The following is a 22,931-nucleotide window of genomic DNA, read 5'->3' as shown; positions in this document are numbered from 1 at the left end:
ACTTTTTGTAATATTGGGAAGGGCACACGTCGTGCGGAATGAACAGCATACGGTTGGGCACCATCTTTCAGCTGTATTCTAACTGGTTCAGTGTTTAGTGTGCCATGCTCACCGTAAGCTTGCTGATGTCCTGTGGTGGTGTGTGTCACTTCGTCGACTCGTCGCACCAAGTTCATTCTTACTGAAAGGGACCGGCTGAGTAGATTGTTGACACTACTGCCGCGCACCACGTATGCTTTAAAGGGGTAATCCTTCCCTTTGTAGCTAACTGTTGCTTTAAATCGGCCCAGACACAACAGTTCACCTCCTGGGCTGTCCAGAGGAATGTCAGCAGGTTCCAGTGCTCTCAGTGGGGTGAGTGTGTGAAACGCATCCTCACTTAATACACTGACATCAGCTCCTGTGTCAATTTTAAATTCGATTGGGATAGAATCCACCTGTAGTTGAACAGTCCACTGTTCTTTCTCATCTCCACTGCACACTGAACCTAAGAAATAGGATGTTTGTTCAACATGGCCAGTTTCTGTGACTTCATTCACTGACTTGTTGCTGTTGCGACACAATCTGGCCCAATGTCCGATTTTATGGCAGTTGTGGCAAGTAGCTTTTCTTGCAGGGCATTTTCCCTCTCTGCCATGCTCAGCTTTCCCGCATTTTCCACATTTATTTTCATTCCCCCATTTTCTGTCTTTTGTCTTGCCTTGTTGTTGTTTCCAATGATGTTGTTGTTTGTAACGCACCTCCTGTACTGATCCCATCTTGTCTCCCTGCAGGTTTACTTGTGCCGCAACCTCCTCTGACTGCCTGACGGTCTGTATTGTCAGTGCGAGCGTTAGGTCCGCCATTAGCTGTAGCCTGCGTGAGAGCTCCTTGTCAATTATCCCGACAACAATACGGTCGCGGATATTTTCATCCCGGCAGGCACCGAACTCACAGTGCTCTGACAGATCGTACAGGGATCTGATAAAACACTCTGCCTTCTCCCCAGGCCGCTGGACACGCTGGTGAAAACATGCTCTCTCATGGATAATATTCCTCCTCGGGAAAAAATACTCGTCGAACTTTTTCACCACGCGGTCAAAGTTGTTTCTATGTCCGTCTTCGGCAAAGGTGAACGATTTATATATATTTTCTGCTTCGTTGCCCATTGCATAAATCAGGCAGCTCACCTGCACGTCACCATCCTCATTGTTGAGTTTCGTTGCGAGTCTGTATCGCTCAAAGCGCTGTCTCCAGTCGAGCCATTCCGTCGGCTTGTCAAAGGCAAAACTCGCTGGGGGATTAAACTTCGCCATGTCGTCTATTTCCGTCTTAAATTGAACTTCGTGACTCACGGACCACTTCTGACACCATGTGAATGATCGAGGGTTAGTTCTTTGTTTCTTTAGGTGGGTTTATTGTAGGCAGTTTTCATGAACGTCCACTCAGTGCGGCAACATCACACAACAACAACAGACACCTTGTTGTCCTACCGTAAAGCAAGTCGTCTGCCGTAAACATCAATGTTGTGACACTCTCAAACAGGGCAACACTGCCATCTAGTGTACATGCATATGTGACACACATACATAGGTTATTATTTACACAGTTATTGTAACAAAAATAAATTTCTCCTTGGGGATCAATTCTGATTCATATTATTATTATTATTATTATTATTATTATCCATTCTACTGCAACTGTTGTTGTTGTTGTTGTTTAGTAGCTATCATCATCATTATAATAATGCTGATTTGCAATTAAACTGTACTGCTGCTGCTGCAGAAGTGATTCGGTACACGTACTGAACTGGCCACCGTGTGGCGTTGTCAGTCACTGATTCTAGTGATTCTTACTGTCAAAAGAACTGCAGAAGAGATTCGGTACACGTACTGAACTGGCCACCGTGTGGCGCTGTGTCAGTCACTGATTCTAGTGATTCGTACTGTCAAAAGAACTGCAGAAGAGATTCGGTACACGTACTGAACTGGCCACCGTGTGGCGTTGTCAGTCACTGATTCTAGTGATTCGTACAGTCAAAAGAACTGCCGATCCCATGAAAACAAGCCACATGAAAACAAAATGAGAGTAGACTAGTAGAGGAGATAGAAAGAAGGGGCGGGGGGTAAAGTGTAAGCAGGCTGTTTTGAGAAGATTTAAAATAAAAATAATAACTAATGTATGTACACATACATAGGTTATTATTTACACAGTTATTGTAACAAAAATAAATTTCTCCTTGGGGATCAATTCTGATTCATATTATTATTATTACTATTATTATTATTATTATTATTATCCCTTCTACTGCAACTGTTGTTGTTAGATTAACGCGAGTCCCTACGCAGTGTGCGAATGTCTGCACTGTACTGTCTGTACTACGCACGCCCCCCCCAATTCATTTTTTTTGGGGGGGGGGGGGGGGGTGATTCGGTGAACGAATTTTTTGAACGAATCAATTTAAGGAACTGATTCTAGTGATTCAGTACAGTCAAAAGAACTGCCGATCCCATCACTATCGTCTTCGGTCTTGTTGTCTTTCTCTCCATCTCTGGGTATTTGAATGTCAAAGATGAACAACTTCTCGATTTATGGCTAAATCCTCCTATTATCCAGGTGAGAGGCATGAGTTATAGTCTACAATTAACTTCAACCAGCTAAAACGCGATGCAGCACCAAAATTAGCAGGACACCGGCCGGCTCAACATTGCAGCATAAGCTTTTTAGCTCTCTGTTTTTATTGCACCGCTAAAAAAATAGATTGCCTGTGATAAAAATATCGCTAATACTTGGTTAATATTCAGGTCCATCCATCCATCCATTTTCTACCGCTTATCCCTTTCGGGGTCGCAGGGGGTGCTGGAGCCTATCTCAGCTACAATTGGGCGGAAAGCGGGTACACTCTGGACAAGTCGCCACCTCATCGCAGGGCCAACACAGGTAAATCGAGCCGGGGTCGGCAACCAAAATGTTCAAAAAGCCATATCGGACCAAAAATGCAAAAACACATCTGTCAGGAGCCGCATAAAAAATAAAAGCCTTATGTAAATCTTATAATGAAAGCAACACATTATGTAAGTGTCTATATTAGCTATATTAGACTGCAAGCTCTTATCTGTGAGGCGGGTGCGGTATTTGGATATGACGTTGTTCATGTTTGAGAATATCTGCTAGCACAGGTACATGTTTTGCCTGCCTGGCATCACCCCGTTCTCGAAAAAAAAAAAATGCGTGTCGCAGGCTGATGCAAATCTTTGCGGACAGAAATTTTGAAATGTAATATTTATTCCACACATTTTTAAAACATTGGAAAACATTAGTAAAACAGAGGCTTCTTAGGGGGTGAGCTAAGTCCTGGAAATTACTGGTTTAGATTACAAAAGGTATAGATGTATGTGTCCAACTTAAAGAAAACGGCAGGCCGTCTTCTTCTAATGGATTTATTGCAATCTTTGCAAGCTGGGTAACGTTTGCTGTGGTCTGGAACAACATGACACACAACTATCAGAAATGCAGCCAGTATTACACATACAGTGTTATGAGACATGCAAATACAAAATAAATACACAGAGGACACAAGTAAAGTAAATCAAATGAGCTCATATATACCTACAAACTACACATAATGATGCAATATGTACATACAGCTAGCCTAATAACTTGCATAGCATTGATTAGCTTGCAGTAATGCACTGACCAAATATGCCTGATTCGCACTCTACACAAGTCAATAACAAGTCAAAAAAGCTTGTCAACACAAGTCAATAACATCAACAATGCTCACCTTTGAGTATCAACAATACTCAAAGGTGAGCATCCACCTTTCTTTATCGAACGCACAGTATTATATAAAGGAGTGGCATTAAAAAAGTCTTTCTGTGGCAGATGTGTGTATATATATATATATATATATATATATATATATATATATATATATATATATATATATATATATATATATATATATATATATATATATATATATATATATATATATATATATATATATGTATATATATATATATATATATATATATATATATATATATATATATATATATATATATATATATATATATATACAATTACATATATACATTTACCTGTACATATATATACACCTATATACACACACATATGTATATATACACACACACACACATATATATATATATATATATATATATATATATATATATATATATATATATATATATATATATATATATATATATATATATATATATATATATATATATATATATATATATATATATTAATCTATATGTATATATATCAATCAATCAATGTTTATTTATATAGCCCTAAATCACAAGTGTCTCAAAGGGCTGTACAAGCCACAACGACATCCTCGGTACAGAGCCCACATACGGGCAAGGAAAACTCACCCCAGTTGGACGTCAATGTGAATGACTATGAGAAACCTTGGAGAGGACCGCATATGTGGGTAACCCCCCCCCCTCTAGGGGAGACCGAAAGCAATGGATGTCGAGTGGGTCTGACATAATATTGTGAAAGTCCAGTCCACAGCGGATCCAACACATCAGCGAAAGTCCAGCTTGCATCTATATACATCTATATGTATATATATCAATCAATCAATGTTTATTTATATAGCCCTAAATCACAAGTGTCTCAAAGGGCTGTACAAGCCACAACGACATCCTCGGTACAGAGCCCACATACGGGCAAGGAAAACTCACCCCAGTTGGACGTCAATGTGAATGACTATGAGAAACCTTGGAGAGGACCGCATATGTGGGTAACCCCCCCCCTCTAGGGGAGACCGAAAGCAATGGATGTCGAGTGGGTCTGACATAATATTGTGAAAGTCCAGTCCACAGCGGATCCAACACATCAGCGAAAGTCCAGTCCATAGTGGGGCCAGCAGGAACCATCCCGAGCGGAGACGGGTCAGCAGCGTAGAGATGTCCCCAACCGATGCACAGGCTAGCGGTCCACCTCGGGTCCCGACTCTGGACAACTAGCACTTCATCCGTGGCCACCGGACCTGTGCAACTCCCCCTCCATAAGGGAGAGGGGAGCAGAGGAGAAAAGAAAAAAAAAAAAAATATATATATATATATATATATATATATATATATATATATATATATATATATATATATATATATATATATATATATATATATATATATATATATAGGTGTTTAATATACTTAATGGAATTACAAACATATTTAACACATGTAACGGGTATAAGAAATACTTTGATTATTTGAGTGAAATTCCTGCTAAAATATGTATATTGGTTTGTTATGCAATGAGAGGTCCAATTGCGCCATCTGCTGGTACCTGAAAAGTCTGTAGATATGACCGCAAACCGGAAGCTATTAGTAGACTTCCTGTTCTCTGCTAATGGTAAGACACGTTTTGATATTGCTCTGCAAAATATTATAAATTACACTAAAGCTAACGTGAGAGTTACTGTAAGATACACAGTTATTTAATGGCAGTTGAAATGCTATGTTGTGGAATTTTCGTTTTGAAATTGGTTGTTGCTCACGTCAGATGTCCTACTATTTTGCACTGAAGTCGATAATATTTTCCCCCTGTAGACATCGAAAGCAGCAGAGGTGCTAACCACATATTGTGTGTATGTGCGTTCTGATCACTCATTGCAGGAAATAATTGTTGCACTATGTGCGTTTTACGTGTCAAGACGTTCATATTTAAATTTGTATTGTTCGCCATTTTAACATGGGAACAACGTGGTCTGTCATATTCGCTAGTCACCACCAGAGGGTGGTAAAAGTCCATTTCATTATTTGTGTCATGTCTTGTATTGTATTTTGTATTTTTCTATTTTCTATTTCATAAATATATAAAAAAGGATGATGTTGGTTAAAAACCAAGTTAAAAATATGTTGTATTGAATTAATTGTAATACCATTAAAGATAAAAGCAAGTTAAAACCACTATACGATCACACGAAAAAGTATACTGTTACAAACCATTGTATTAAGTTACATCTGTAATTGCATTTCATGTAATTGTGAAAATATGAAAATGTTATGTACTTGAGTAAACTTCCTGTTCTCTGCTAATGACTTCGAAAGCAGCAGAGGTGCTAACCACATATTGTGTGTATGTGCGTTCTGATCACTCATTGCAGCTACCAGTAAAGAACCACATCATCCAATCCAGCCTGTGTGTGGGTTCTTGGCGGGACGGGTACACAGCAGTTACATTGGTGCCGTGACCTGAGACTTCTATCAAGTTCGTCGAACCGGTGACCGTCCTGCCTACCACGTCGCTCCATGAAGCCATCGGTTCAAAGTATTTGTGTGTTCACAGTTTGCAAGGGTAGCTTATTTTGCAGTTTAGCTCATTATAGTGTGTCACAGCGGCACAGATCATTTTATGTGGCATAGCAGTAACGTGTCACACAGACTGCTGATTTGTTTTATCATTTTGATTCTATTTGCCATTTTCTTATTGATGATTTCACAAAGTGGGGTGGACTGTACTGTATTGTGGCAGACATTTTTGAAACATGTCTTTTCAGAGTAATCCACTTTTCCCAAAGTTTGGCACACCCATTCAAGTTGGCAGAGGCAGGGGTATGCCTACTCTCATCCCGTTTTCTGTTGATAGTCCTGCCCCAGGTGTTAGATTGCCCTCATTAGAGGCAGTTTCCAATGCTAGCGTACATAATGCAGCTAACCAGCGCACTAGCTCTTATTTGCCTCAAGTCACGTCTACACCAAATCCTATTAGTGGCGTCTCTGAATGTGTAGCTGACCAGATGAGGACTGTCATTCAGGAGATAGGTCAACAGTTAGCTGATAGCATCATGTCACGTATGCAGCCAAATAACACAGTAACTTTTGCTTCAACTTTCACACAGGATGTAACAAGCACACTGAGTCAGCCGAGCCATGTGTCTGATGTATCTCAGGTTCAGGTTGTCACACATAGGAAGGTTAAGGAACCACCATCATTTGTAGGAGATGGGTCGGATTCAATTAAGGTGCATGAATGGGAAGATCTGATGAGAACATTCATTAAGAGGAGTAATGTGAGAGTCGAAGAGCAGGCTGAGGAGATTTGTATGCATTTGAGGGGAAAAGCTAAGAATGTGGCGAAGTTTGGCATAAGGAACAGTAATATTGACATGCATGCTCAGCCCGACCTGATTTATGGTCTACTTAGAAAACACTTTAGCTGTACTAGGTACTCTTCTGTCCCCTTAGCTGACTTTTACTCGACTTTGCCTAAAGACCAGGAAGACCCCTATGACTACTGGCTGAGACTGAACAGAGCAGCTGACCTCGCCATTGACTGTCTGAGAGGGCAGGGCAAGACGCTGGACAACCCTGAAACAGAGGTGACTCGCATGTTTATTCGGAACTGTCCCTGCAAAGACCTGGCCCTCACTTTCAGATCCAAAACAATCGACAAATGGTCAGCGTGTGAAGTACTGGAGGTGCTGAACGAGTACCATGCTGAGATGAGCTGCAAAGCAACTCCCCCAGTACACACTGTGAAGAGGATGGACATCGCAGTACACGCAGCTGAGGTGAGCCATAGTCCAGCCCTTGACCACAGTGGTCACGAGGCACCTCAAACCCAGAGCCCTCAGTATGTCCCTCTAGCGGAGGTGATGGCTATGTCGGAAAAGGTTCTGCTGTGTGGGACCTCTAACCAGTCACAAGTGAGGAAGCGAGCTCCACCCAGGTGTTTTGAGAACAAAGATGACAGGTTCACTGACATGCCATGCATTATTTGCACAGATGACGGTCACAGTGCTTTCTCTCATTGCCGGGAGAAGAGGCTTTGCTTCAAGTGCTATGCTCCAGGCCATTCACGTTGTGACTGTCCAGCGAGGAGGACCACTCCACAGCCTCAGGAAAACTGACCGATCTGCACACAGGGGAGGACCGTGCAGATCAGCTAATTGAACCTCCAACCAGTTATGAGAAGCCCGACATGCTTGATATTGAATCCCTCTATGAGTCGCACCGCAGTTATAGTGGCAGTACAGTAATGTCGTCCAAGAAACTGATCTTTCAGGGATCCCAGAGAATAGCAGAGACTGATAGCCTGTTCTACACGCCTGTACTTGTAAAGAATGGCCCCACTTTCAAAGCACTGTTAGACAGCGGGTCAATGGCCTGTACAATAAGTGAGTCTGCTGTTGAGTCCCTGCTGCAGCAATGCCCTAACATGACAAAGGACACAGCTGATGATTATGTCATTGTAGGCTGCGGTGGACACCGCGTTTCCCCCAAAGACATGTATAACCTTGATGTTACCGTTTACGGATGCAGGATGATCGTTCCGGTAATGGTTGTACCTGGCCAGACAGAAGCAATGATCCTTGGCAGCAATGCTACCAAGCATATCCTAACTCAATTGAAGAGCACTGACGGCTACTGGAGGCTTGTTTCCTCGCCCGACAATGGTCAGACTGATGACCACTGCCAATTCTTGTCACTACTGTCCAACACAGAGAGATGGGGAGGTGAATGCATTCCAGATAAGGTAGGAACAGTGAAAGTCAAGAGTTGTGTAACACTGAAACCACAGAGGGAGCACCTTGTCTGGGGCAAGTTACCTGAGTCAGCTGTGATGTCAGTAGGCAGTACCGTGGTCGTTGAGCCGACCCAGTCTAAAGCCAGACCCAAACAAATCCTAGTTGGAAGGGTTATTACTCCACTTTGGGGAGATAGATGGGTGCCCGTTAAAGTAATTAACCCTACAGACAGAACTGTGGTGCTGAGAACGAACGCCAAGATCGCAGATGTGTCCCCCTGTATCGCAGTGGAGGACCTACCCAAAGCAGAGGAGGTCAAGTGCAACATGCAGTGTGTGCAGAGCGAAGATGTGCATCCGAGGTCAGAAGAGGACATGGTGCGTGCACTGGAGACTCTGGGCCTGCAAGACATTGATCTGAAGTCATGCGAAGTGTCACTGCAGTGGAATGACAAGCTTGTTCACATTATTGAAGAATATGAGTCAATCTTCTCCAGACACAAGATGGACTGCGGAGAGGCCAAAGAGTTTGTGCATCGCATCCACCTTGTTGATGACAAGCCGTTCCGTCTACCATACAGGCGCAGACCACCAAGCCAATATGAGAAACTGAGAACGACTCTGAATGAGATGGAGGAAAAATGCATTATTCAAAAGTCGAGCAGTGAATATGCATCTGCACTCGTTCTCGTATGGAAGCGGAATGGAGACCTCAGAGTATGCACTGACTTTAGATGGCTCAACGCAAGAACTGTAAAGGATGCCTACCCACTGCCACATCAAGCAGATGCTCTAGCCGCACTCGGTGGAAATGCTCTATTTTCCACGATGGACTTGACTTCAGGCTTCTATAATGTCCCCTTGCACCCTAATGACAAGAAGTATACAGCATTCTCATCACCCTTTGGACTCCATGAATATAACCGTCTCCCTCAGGGCCTATGCAACAGTCCAGCTACCTTCATGAGGATGATGATGTCAATATTCGGTGACGAGAATTTCACAAGCCTGTTGTGTTACCTCGACGATCTGATGGTATTTGCACCTACAGAAGAAGTTGCACTCAAACGCCTGCAGATGGTTTTTGCCCGCCTCAAGGAGCACAACCTTAAGCTCGCACCCAAGAAGTGCTTCTTCCTCAGGAGGACTGTGAAATTTCTCGGGCACGTCATCAGTGAAGATGGAGTCAGAACAGACCCTGAGAAAGTCAGAGCCATAAATGACCTAAAGGTCGCAGACATCATGGAATCTGATGGTAAAACACCTTGTCCTAGTAAAATCAGATCGTTTTTAGGCATGGTGATGTACTACCAAAGTTTCATCGAGGCATGTTCTGCGAAGGCTAAACCGCTGTTCAGGCTCACAGCTGAACCTAGTGCTCAGTGCAAGCACAAGAAAGGTCGCAAACCTGTGAAGAAAGGAGGTCCTGTGAAGCTGACTCCTGCTGATTGGTCCAACGCATGCCAGACCGCGTTTGAGACACTGAAACACGACCTCATGACAAGTGTCACTCTAGCCCACCCAGATTTCAATGCCCCGTTCATTCTGGCTGTCGACGCATCCTTTGATGGGATTGGAGCTGTCCTGTCACAACTTCCGCCTGGTGGAAAGGTAGCTAGACCTGTCGCCTTTGCGAGTAGAACACTCTCTCGCTCCCACCTAAACTACCCTGCGCACCGACTTGAATTTCTTACCTTGAAATGGGCAGTATGTGACAAATTCAGCCACTGGTTGAAAGGCAGACATTTCACCACATGGACTGACAATAACCCTTGACATATATTCTGACCAAACCCAGACTTGACGCGTGTGAACAGCGGTGGGTGGCAAAGCTCGCTGCTTATGACTTCGACTTGAAGTACATTCCTGGCCCAAAGAACATTGTAGCCGACGCATTGAGCCGTGAGCCATTTGTCCAGTCGTGTGTGGGTCATCGCCTTGTCACTGAACCTTATGCCTCACTGTTGGAACAAGTCAACGGTGTGAATGACAGAACCGTGCAAGAGGTGTTCAGAGTGTCCAACAACTGTCAGGCTGTTGTGGACGAAGGTCGTGAAACATCAGATGGGCCTGTGCAAGAGGCAATTTCACCGAACACAAGAAGCTCAGTTGCGTCAGAGGAAGTCGCTGCCATCTTCAGTGCTCAGTCCACTGGAGGTGTGAGTCGCATGATTGGGGCGGACGCTGCCTTCAGTCTTCTACAGAAGGAAGACCAGTCCACTGCACTCCCTCAGAGTGAGCTTGTTGGTCAACAGGAGCAAGACAAGACAGTAGGCAGGGCCATGTACTTTGTGCAGAGACACAAGAGACCTACCAGGCGTGAGCGAGCTGTTGAGTCACATAGTGTGATCAAACTTCTAAAGCATTGGAGTAGACTGACCATACAGAATGGCATGCTGTACACGATAAGAAGGGATCCCCAGATGAACAAGAAGATCCTCCAGTTCATAGTACCAGACTCTTTAAAGCAGAAAGTCCTCCAAGGTCTCCATGACTCAGCAGGTCACCAAGGCCAGCATCGTACCTTGTCTCTGGTGAGGCAACGATTCTTCTGGAGTGGCATGGAACGTGATGTTGTGAACTATGTTCAGTCTTGTCAGCGCTGCATAGTAGGGAAGACACCCGAGCCACACAGCCGTGCGCCTCTCAAAAACATTGTCACCTCTGAGCCTATGGAGTTGGTCTGCATAGACTTTTGGACTGCTGAGCAAGGGAACAAGTCTGTGGATGTTCTAGTTGTGACCGATCACTTCTCCAAGATGGCACACGCCTTCCCATGCAAGAATCAGACTGCCAGGCAAGTCGCTCGTTGTCTCTGGAATGACTTCTTTCTAATTTATGGCTTTCCGCGGCGCATCCATTCGGACCAGGGAGCCAATTTTGAGAGCAAGCTGATTAAGGAGCTTCTAGAGATGGCTGGGGTACAGAAGTCCCATACGACTCCGTATCACCCCATGGGAAATGGTGTCACAGAGCGTTTTAATAGGACCCTGGGAGATATGATCAGGTCTCTTCCCCTTCAGTCCAAAGCAAAGTGGCCACAAATGCTGCAGCAACTTACCTTCTGCTACAACTGCGCAGAGCATGAGACAACAGGGTTTGCACCCTTCTACTTAATGTTTGGAAGAATCCCTCGTCTCCCTGTCGATGTCATGTTTCAACATGCTCTCACCAATGACGCTGTTGTCAGTCACTCGGACTTTGTGTCCCAACTGAAAAAGGATCTGCATGAAGCTGCTCAGATTGTGCAGAGGAACAGTCTCAGGGAACAGACTCGCCATGCCAAGCTGTACAACCGCAAAGTCAAGGGCTCACCCCTCGTCGTTGGAGACAGAGTGCTGATTGCCAACAGAGGTGTGCCAGGAAAACGCAAGGTTGCAGACAAGTGGGAGTCGACCCCTTATGAAGTCATCTCAGTCAGACCTGAACTCAATGTCTACAGAGTCAAGGATTGTCTGACAGGCAGGGAGAGAGTCGTTCACCGGAATCTACTACTCTCTGTTAGCTTCCTGCCATGTGACAGAGACCTGGACAATGTCTCTGGGCACTCTGAATGTGACGCTGCTGCGCATGGAAGTGATGTATGTCCTGACGTGCCTGGTCTGGTGGAAGACAGTGATGTACGTACAGTCAACTGGCTGATGCGGACGGGTGAAGAGGAAGTCCATTCAGAAGACGAAGTCCATTCTGAAGAGGAGGATGACTCGTTTGACCGGAGGTCTGATGCTGCTCAGTCTGACTCTCTCTCAGTCACTGCGTCCAGTCAGAACAGTCAGCGAGTCCCTGAAGATGTTGACTATGCTGCTGTAAATGGTGCGGAAAGCTCACCACAGTGCTCTGAAGATATAGTCACTGACACAGATGTTGCCCCTCCCGTAACTATCCATCCAGATGTGACCCCTTTGGACACTGACTCTACTGACATGTCCCCTCCTGACAATATCCCCACAGACGTTGCTCCTCCTGACAAAGACCTTCAACAAGACATTGACCCCCCGGACACTGATGCTCCTGAGACAGCCATTCTTGACACTGACTTTCTGAACAGTGACGTTCCAGGCCCTTTAGCTCAAGCAATTTGCACACAGCCTGGCCGTTATGGTCTCAGGGATCGTAGTTTCATGAACCCTACACAACGCCTGATTTGTCAGATGAATAAGCAAGTAGTAGATGAAGATTATGTGTCCACAGTGTCAGTTAGTACCTTGTTTAAGTTCTTTAGAGATGCAATTTCAGTTTGAGTTATGAAAGTATATGACCAAAGAAGAGTCTAAGTAGTACTTGAAGCTACAGGAACAACATTTTGCATTTCAGAGGTGTAACAGGCATCTCTGAGTCTGTGTTTAGTTAGGAGATTGATCACCTTCTTTCTTTCCACACTCCTTTTTGAGAGAGTTTTAGAACTGACATGCACACCAGTCTTGTTCCTAGTAATGCACTTTTTTTTTTTTTTTTTTGTCTCAAGTGTTGCACTCATAAATTTAGCAGAATTTCAGGTGGGTGTATGTAACGGGTATAAGAAATACTTTGATTATTTGAGTGAAATTCCTGCTAAAATATGTATATTGGTTTGTTATGCAATGAGAGGTCCAATTGCGCCATCTGCTGGTACCTGAAAAGTATGTAGATATGACCGCAAACCGGAAGCTATTAGTAGACTTCCTGTTCTCTGCTAATGGTAAGACACGTTTTGATATTGCTCTGCAAAATATTATAAATTACACTAAAGCTAACGTGAGAGTTATTGTAAGATACACAGTTATTTAATGGCAGTTGGAATGCTATGTTGTGGAATTTTCGTTTTGAATTGGTTGTTGCTCACGTCAGATGTCCTACTATTTTGCACTGAAGTCGATATTATTTTCCCCCTGTAGACATCGAAAGCAGCAGAGGTGCTAACCTCATATTGTGTGTATGTGCGTTCTGATCACTCATTGCAGGTAATAATTGTTGCACTATGTGCGTTTTACGTGTCAAGACGTTCATATTTAAATTTGTATTGTTCGCCATTTTAACATGGGAACAACGTGGTCTGTCATATTCGCTAGTCACCACCAGAGGGTGGTAAAAGTCCATTTCATTATTTGTGTCATGTCTTGTATTGTATTTTGTATTTTTCTATTTTCTATTTCATAAATATATAAAAAAGGAGGATGTTGGTTAAAAACCAAGTTAAAAATATGTTGTATTGAATTAATTGTAATACCATTAAAGATAAAAGCAAGTTAAAACCACTATACGATCACACGAAAAAGTATACTGTTACAAACCATTGTATTAAGTTACATCTGTAATTGCATTTCATGTAATTGTGAAAATATGAAAATGTTATGTACTTGAGTAAACTTCCTGTTCTCTGCTAATGACATCGAAAGCAGCAGAGGTGCTAACCACATATTGTGTGTATGTGCGTTCTGATCACTCATTGCAGCTACCAGTAAAGAACCACATCATCCAATCCAGCCTGTGTGTGGGTTCTTGGCGGGACGGGTACACAGCAGTTACACACATATAGATTCCCTTCTTTCATGTAGACAAGAATATTAGTTGGTGTATTACCTTATGTTGACGACTTGATTGGAATCAGACAGGATTCACATTAGTTGTTGATAAGCTCCACAACTTCGAATTTACATTGTGGGGGTGGGGGGACAATGTCCTTCTCTCTTTCCAACACCAAATAACAGTGTTTTTTTTTTTAGCTTTTTATCTGTCGAGCTTCTATACACGTGTTATACCCTTCACAAGAAATACTTTGGAGTTAACTCCGTAGCTCGCTGGCTTGTGTGAGCTATTTTTATGAGACTTTTATTTGATTAGCGCAGGCAGGATAGAGCAGCACTTTTATTGTGAAAACAGGAACTGGTCGGTCGGTCTTCACACTTTTGGCCATCGGTACGGAGAGAGAGTCTGTCGAAATAAAAAGTGATTTTCGCGTTCCTGGCGGTGGTTTTATTCTTCATACTAAGCTCGCAGCAGCCAGTATCATCGCACAAGATCCTCGGGTGCCGTGAATGTCAACCAAGTGATGAAAGTGACGTCGTAGTGACTTTTTTTTTAATGCCTCGCGGTCGAGTGACATACCCTCCCCGACTGACCCGTAGCTCGCCATCGATCTAATTGGCACGTTTGATGTTAAACAAACTGCTGCTCCGTAACAGACCACACAACTACGGTGCGTTCAAGGACCGCCGAAAATAGTAGGACAAAACAGCGCTCACCAATTACTCTCACCAGTGAAGCATAAACACCAACTTATTAAAAGAGTGGGTTTTCGAACAAATAGGAAGTGTTGTATCATGTTTGTCCTCCTACAGAAACCGTATTAAAACAAAAAATAATGTATTTTTCCCCCATTTTTTTCTATTTTCATACATTTTTGGAAAAAGCTCCATGGAGCCACGGGTTGCCGACCCCCGAAATAGAGTATTGTTGGCGGGTTTTGGATGGTTATGTAGTGGGCTTTATGGGCAGAATACAGGAGCCCCTGTTCACTCAATTGTTAGCGGACTTTTTAAAACATTTATTTTTCGATATCGAATGCTAAACAGAATGGATGGATAGATGGATGTTCTTGCCTTACATTTGGATTGTGAATGATAAACAGCACATCTCTTTCCAATTATTGCATATTTACAGTATCACTAATTTGCTATTATATGGGCAGAGTGCAGATCAGGGTTCCCCCTTGTGACATCATCCAAGCCCAAAGCAACGGAAATTGCCGAAGCCATTTGAAGCTGAATATTAAAAATGGTCTTCTGAAATTGTGGCATTTTGTGGATGTTTAGACGGTATTTTCACATATTTGCTGGTTGGAAATACAAAACTCAAAACCACTGAAGTTGGCACGTTGTGTAATTTGTAAATAAAAACTGAATACAATGATTTGCAAATACTTTTCAACTTATATTCAATTGAATATACTGCAAAGACAAGATATTTAATGTTCGAACTGAGAAACTTAATTTGTTTTGCAAATAATCATCAACTTAGAATTTAATGGCGCCAACACATTGCAAAAAAGTTGGCACAGGGGCATTTTTACCACTGTGTTGCATGGCCTTTCCTTTTAACAACACTCAGTAAACGTTTGGGAACTGAGGAGACCATTTTTTGAAGCTTTTTAGATGGAATTATTTCCCATTCTTGCTTGGTGTACATCTTAAGTTGTTCAACAGTCAGGGGGTCTCCGTTGTGGTATTTTAGGCTTCATAATGCGCCGCACATTTTCAATGGGAGACAGGTCTGTACTACAGGCAGGCCAGTCTAGTACCCGCACTCTTACTATGAAGCCACGCTGTTGTAACACGTGGCTTGGCATTGTCTTGCTGAAATAAGCAGGGGCGTCCATGATAACGTTGTTTGGACGGCAACATATGTTGTTCCAAAACCTGTATGTACCTTTCAGCATTAGTGGTGCCTTCACAGATGTGTAAGTTACCCATGCCCTGGGCACTAATACACCCCCATACCATCCATCACAGATGCTGGCTTTTGAACTTTGCGCCTATAACAATCCGGATGGTTATGTTCCTCTTTGTTCCGGAGGACACAACGTCCACAGTTTCCAAAAACAATTTGAAATGTGGACTCGTCAGACCACAGAACACTTTTCCACTTTGCATCAGTCCGTCTTAGATGAGCTCGGGCCCAGCGAAGCCGGCGGCGTTTCTGGGTGTTGTTGATAAATGGCTTTCGCTTTGCATAGTAGAATTTTAACTTGCACTTACAAATGTAGCGACAAACTGTAGTTACTGACAGTGGTTTTCTGAAGTGTTCCTGAGCCGATGTGGTGATATCCTTTACACACTGATGTCGCTTTTTGATGCAGTGCCGCCTGAGGGATCGAAGGTCTGTATTATCATCGCTCACCTGAAGTGATCACTCCAGATTCTCTGAACCTTTTGATGATATTACGGACCGTAGATAGTGAAATCCCTAAATTCCTTGCAATAACTCGTTGAGAAATTTTGTTCTTAAACTGTTGGACAATTTGCCCTCGCCCCATTCTTGTTTGTGAATGACTGAGCATTTCATGGAAGCTGCTTTTACACCCAATCATGGCACCCACCTGTTCCCAATTAGCCTCTTCACTTGTGGGATGTTCCAAATAAGTGTTTGATGAGCATTCCTCAACTTTCTCAGTCTTTTTTGCCACTTGTGCCAGCTTTTTTGAAACATGTTGCAGGCATCACATTCCAAATGAGCTAATATTTGCAAAAAATAACAGTTTCTAGTTGGAACGTTAAGTCTTGTCTTTGCAGTCTATTCATCTGGATATAGGTTGAAAATGATTTGCAAATCATTGTATTCTGTTTTTGTTTACGATTTACACAACGTGCCAACTTCACTGGTTTTGGGTTTTGTACAATTGGATATGGTCACCCTTGTCCACATACATCGGAGGGCCAGCATCCCGGCAGCCACACAGCTTATTGCAGAGGTAACCAATAGACTCAATGCTATCTCACCTGACGCACCTAAATGTATTCTTGGGAACTTTAATCAGATCAGTGTCAGATACACAGGACTCTGAAGATGTACGAGCAATATGTCACCTGTGCTACAACCCTAAAAAAAACTCCACAATTGACTTGTGTTATGGATCACTGCCTGTCCATGCCTCCCTTTGGAGCATCTTACCACAGCAGTGTCCTGCTGATGCCCATTTATAAACCCATCTTCCAGAAGCAAGTGTATACAGTAAAAAAAAGTAAGATGTTGGACAGAGGAAACTTTTACCACCTTAAGCCTGCTTCGATTTGACAGATTGAGATGTCTTTTACAGTTCATAATGACTTGACATTAACGGTTTCCTCTTATATATTTTTTTTGTTGACTGTAATATTGCCTGTAAGGAAATTACCATATTTTTCAACAACAAACCGTAGGGGCACTAAGAAACTCAAAGTTTGCATAAACATGAAGAAACACATGTTTTACACAGGGAGCATGCAGGAAAAGAAGGACAATCGGTAAGGAGCGAGATCAGGAAAGCTAAAATAGTTATAAGGATAAGGTGGAACACAAATATACCGGTGAAGAGCTTTGAGCAGCTTGGAAAGGAATAAAAGCAATGACCTACATATGCAGGGAAGTAGTGGGAGTGACAGGAATCCTATAACAATTGAGGGAATAAATATGGCTAATCTCTCAAATGCATTGACTTTTTTTTTCTTGCTTTGAAAATAATAACTTTTCTGACAATATTTCCCTCCTAAAATAGTCTCTTAACCCTGATCCAAACATTGTCATTAAGGACAAGCATGTTAGAGAGCTTTTAAAACAGGTCAAAATAAGGAAAGCCCCTCTTCCAGACCTTATTTGTGGGCGCACTCTCCAATATTGTGCTGACCAACCTTGCAGTGTCCTCCAACATGTAATTCAAATGTCACTGAACTGTAACCAGATTCCTGGCATTTGGAAATATTCTACTGTGATTCCCGTCCCAAAAACATGTAAATCTGAACAATTTATGATTTTAGACCAGTTGCATTAACATCACTAATAATGAAAATATTTGATAAAATGGTTAAAGCAGGGGTCCCCAAACTACGGCCCGCGGGCCGGATCCGGCCCCCCAGCATCCAAAATCCGGCCCACAGGAAGTCCCAAGTTAAAGTTTTTTTTTTTTTTTTAAATCTTTCCTTTCTAATCCATTTTCTACCGCTTGTTACTCTTGGTGTCTCCTAGTCGCTCAGGCAAATCATATTGTCTAAAAATGAATTTTCCCATCGATAACGTGACAATGTTAAATGTTGATGAACATCAATGTTAATTGATGTTAAATGACAAAACGGATTATAAAGACAATGTATATACATATATATATATATATATATATATATATATATATATATATATATATATATATATATATATATATATATATATATATACATTAAAAAAAAAAAAAAAAAAATATATATATATATATATATATATATATATATATATATATATATATATATATATATATATATATATATATATATATATATATATATATATATATACATACACAGCCTGGCCCCCGGCCAAATTTTTTTTTAACCCAATGCGGCCCCCGAGTCAAAACGTTTGGGGACCCCTGGGTTAAAGGCTTGGTCATATGTTCTATAGAAGGACTTCATCCACTACAATTTACAACTTGCAGCTCAAAATTAATTGCCCCTTCAGGGATTAATAATGTTATTTGAATTGGATTGGTTTGAATTGAACCGATCCATCCATCCATCAATTTTCTACTGCTTGTCCCTCTTAAGTTGGGTATGTTCAGAAATTTAACATTTCTGAAAATACATTTTGTTTGCTGAAACTACTAAAATATAAATTGAAAAAAAATATGTTTTTGCTAAGCTTATTTTCTATTGCTTAACATTTATATGAATATTTGAATATTTTGTATTCATCATGTGGCCCCTTAGCAAAAATGATCTACTGTTATACATATCATATAGATTTACAACACTCAGACTGAAATATTTTAAGAATTTCAATTGATTTCTTAATGATTTTGAACGATAAGAGTTTACATCTAATAATAATAATACAAAAAAACAGTTCAATATCTAATGACATTTGTGGACAACATTTAGCATATGAAACAGCTGACTTACTGTTAGTGATGGTGTCCAAAATGGTGGAGATGTAGACAGCAGGCTCATCCTCAGCGCACAGTTTCCTCCAAGTGGACCAGTCTTCAAACCCAGCTGTTACTACGTCTTCTTCAGATACGCCACACAGCAGCACCACCACTCTGTTAGATGGCTGCAGAAGCCTCTGAAGGGTTCCCTGCAGCCCAGGGTTAAATATGATGTCCACAAATGCTCCAGTAAGGAGCAGCACGATGCACTTGCAGCTGTGGAAGTATTCGAAGTCGCATTCATGGAGTTTATCGGCCAACCCAACAGTATATTGCAAGATGGAGTTTTTCTGGAAGTTCTTGGATGACTTCAAGATCTGCTGCAAATATTCTGCCCATTCCTGTGCGTCGGAAGTGTGCAGAATTAGTACCTTTTGTGTTGAGAGGGCTGCAGGATTATCTGTAAAAAAAAAAAAAAAGTATTTATAAGGACAGCTGTGTGAACAGTATACTTTGAATTGATTTTATTACGTAGGCTTAAAGTATATTAATTCCCGGTCCGAAGCTTGACCCACTTCCTGGGAAACTTATCAAGGAGCTGTTTGTAATATTAGGACCATCAGTGCTAAATATTATAAACGTATCACTTTCCTCTGGCACTGTTCCCCTAGCATTAAACAAACAGGTTATTCACCCTCAAAAGAGCTAACTTCGATCCTGACCTTATAGTAAACTACCCGTCGGTGTGCCACCTTTCCTTTATCTCGAAAATCCTCAAAAAAATTGTTGCACAACAGCTAAATGAACACTTAGCGTCAAAAGATCTCTGTGAACCTTTTCAGTCGGTTTCAGGGCAAATCACTGTACGGAGACAGCCCTCGCGAAAATGACTAATGATCTATTGCTAACTTTGGATGCTGATGCGTCATCCATGTTGCTGCTACTTGATCTTAGCGCTGCTTTTGATACTGTCAAACATAACATTTTATTAGAACGTACCAAAACACGTATTGGTATGTCAGACTTAGCCTTTTCTTGGTTTAACTCCTATCTTACTGACAGGATGCATTGCATCTCCCATAAAAAAGTGACCTCAGAGTATGTTAATGTAACGTGTGGAGTTCCACAGGGTTCGGTTCTTGGCCCTGCACTCTGGAGCAACTACATGCTGCCGCTAGGTGACATCATACGCAAAAACGGTGTTAGCTTTCACTGTTATGCTGATGACACCCAACTCTACATGCCCCTAAAGCTGACCAACACGTCAGACTGTAGTCAGCTGGAGGTGTGTCTAAACAATATCAAACAATGTATGTCCACTAACTTGTTGCATCTTAACGCTAATGCTAAATGCTAATTATCGGTCTTGCTAGACGCCGACACTTATTTAATCATGACAACCAAACAATTACACAAGGCGACTCGGTAAAGAATGTGGGTATTATCTTCGACCCAACTCTCTCGTTTGATTCACACATTAGGAGTGTTACTAAAACAGCCTTCTTTCATCTCCGTAATATCGCTAAAATGTGTTCCATTTTGTCCATAACCGACAGTGAGATCAATATTCAGGCGATCGTTACGTTTCGTCTCGATTGCTGTAACGTATTATTTTCGGGTCTCCCTATGTTTAGCATTAAAAGATTACAGTTGGTACAAAATGCGGCTGCTAGACTTTTGTCAAGAACAAGAAAGTTTGATCATATTACGCCTATACTGGCTCACCTGCACTGGCTTCCTGTGCACTTAAGATGTGACTTTGAGGTTTTACTACTTACGAATAAAATACTAAACGGTCTTGCTCCATCCTATCTTGCTGATTGTAATGTACCATATGTCCCGGCCAGAAATCTGTGTTCAAAGAACTCCGGCTTATTAGTGATTCCCAGAGCCCCAAAAAAGTCTGCGGGCTTTAGAATGTTTTCTATTCGGGCTCCAGTACTCTGGAATGCCCTACTGGTAACAGTTAGAGATGCTACCTCAGTAGAAGCATTTAAGTCCCATCTTAGAACTCATTTGTATACTCTAGCCTTTAAATAGACCCCACTCCAAACATTTTTTATTTGAATAAAAAATAAATAAATAAATATCCGGATGCTTGTCACCCTGACTTAAGCAAATAATACATCATTGCATATAAAAAGTACGGCTGTCAACGTTAACGCACGTGATTAATGAAAAAAAAAAAAAAAGGCTTTATCATAAATGATTGAAGATTAATCACAGTGTTTGTTTTGACCGCCGGAAGGTGGCACACAATGCACAGGCAGTGAAAACGTCACACTGAACTTCAGATAAAACTGAGGTAATTAGTTACAACTTTTTTTTAATCATTAGCGCATTAGCGCACATCAAGTTTAAAATAACGTCTTAAATCATGAACGTGAGGATGGCGCCACTAGCATGAATGCTACATGGACAGCAAACAAAAAACTACAAACTATGCTGGCTGAATTTATCTGCATTTGCCACAGATAAATTAAACAATGCCACTGAATGTAAGTCACTTAACATCTGTGAAGTCCAAGTTTTGCAAGTTGTCGTTCATGTCGCCAACTAACGTCCAGTGATGGGCTGTAACAAGCTAGATGTAGCTAAGCTTCGCGGCTTAACTGCTTACTGAACGAGTAGCGATTGCTGTAGCTTAGCAACTTTTAGACCCATTTAGCTAGGTAGCTTACATCAAAGCTATAAGCTGCAAAGAGAGAAAATGGACTGCGAATACAGGCCCAATTTTTTTTTTTTTTAAATACGATGACCTGTATGAATTAGAGCATCCACACATACGGAGAAAATCCATGATGATTGGTTGGTGTTCGTATGATGAGTCACAATTGGCTAATGTTAGGGCGAAACATGAGGGACTGGAACCAATCAGAGGCAAGATAAGATGGATCATTGAAATTAGTAAGGAAAATCATAACAGACACGCACTCATGTCACATGACGACGAGGGAGTCAGAGACAGAGGGACGCTTCAAGCTGACCACTCAAAAAAAAGAAAACATGCTTAAAAATGACAGTGGAATTCTCTCCCGGAGATTAGATTTTTCCTTTAATGATGAAGATGACGTGCAAAAAACCCACAATGATGCGTGTCCTTGGCCATATTTAGACAAATGTAAGCGTTTAGAGAAAACAATGCCCAAAAGCTTAGTTTGTAGTTGTTTTCTCTGTAAGCCAAAATCATAACAGCTCTCTTCATCTAAGACGTCCAACACAATTCTAGGAACACACATTAAGGTGAGTTGAGTTCATGACAAGTTTTACTGCACATAACCATTACCAACGGTTCCAACACAACACACAATACATTGTTTTTTTGTAGTCAATATATAGATAGATGCTGTTTTTTACTGTAGGTAGAGAAAATGAATAACATTATAGGGGCGGGCCAAAGCAAAGGCAAACTAAATAAATACACAGAGTGGGGTGCAGGGACCCCTAGAGGTAGTTGTAGGGTGTCCCCAGCTAAATGACAGATAGTTAATAGTAATGGACCCTTATCAGGTCCATTTGTACACTCTCAGTTACATTAATATAGGTATTATACATGTGGGTCCATAGATATAATTGCCGTTAAATGTAGCATTGATGTAGCAAGCTACTTCTGCCGTGTAGCTTGCTACAATTCTCCAGGGATAACCTCCCCTGTAGCTTAGCTTCAATTAATTGAGAGTAACTTGTAGCTTAGCCTCCTACATTTTCCAAGTAGTTTGCCCATCACTACTAACGTCGCTCAAACCAGAGGTAGTTTGTACAAAAAAGCGATTACCGCTGTCATGTGAAAAGGTAACTAAGCTTGTTTGTTAAGTCAACCGGATAAACTAAGAAGGAGTAAATG

General features: G+C 41.7%; 1 protein-coding gene across 2 annotated transcripts in view; it reads right to left on the bottom strand.

Annotated features, from left to right (window-relative positions):
• The window catches only part of pik3ap1 (phosphoinositide-3-kinase adaptor protein 1), a 132,891-nt gene that overhangs the window by 32,642 nt on the left and 77,318 nt on the right, over positions 1 to 22,931 (bottom strand). For both annotated transcript variants that reach the window (XM_062058691.1, XM_062058690.1), the window contains one exon: positions 19,122 to 19,547. In XM_062058691.1, coding sequence (XP_061914675.1) covers positions 19,122 to 19,547 — 426 coding nt within the window. The remainder of the gene's footprint in view (positions 1 to 19,121; positions 19,548 to 22,931) is intronic.

This window comes from Entelurus aequoreus, linkage group LG09 (genome assembly GCF_033978785.1).
Source record: "Entelurus aequoreus isolate RoL-2023_Sb linkage group LG09, RoL_Eaeq_v1.1, whole genome shotgun sequence".
Lineage (NCBI taxonomy): Eukaryota > Metazoa > Chordata > Actinopteri > Syngnathiformes > Syngnathidae > Entelurus > Entelurus aequoreus.
This window is presented reverse-complemented; position numbering and strand designations above follow the sequence as displayed.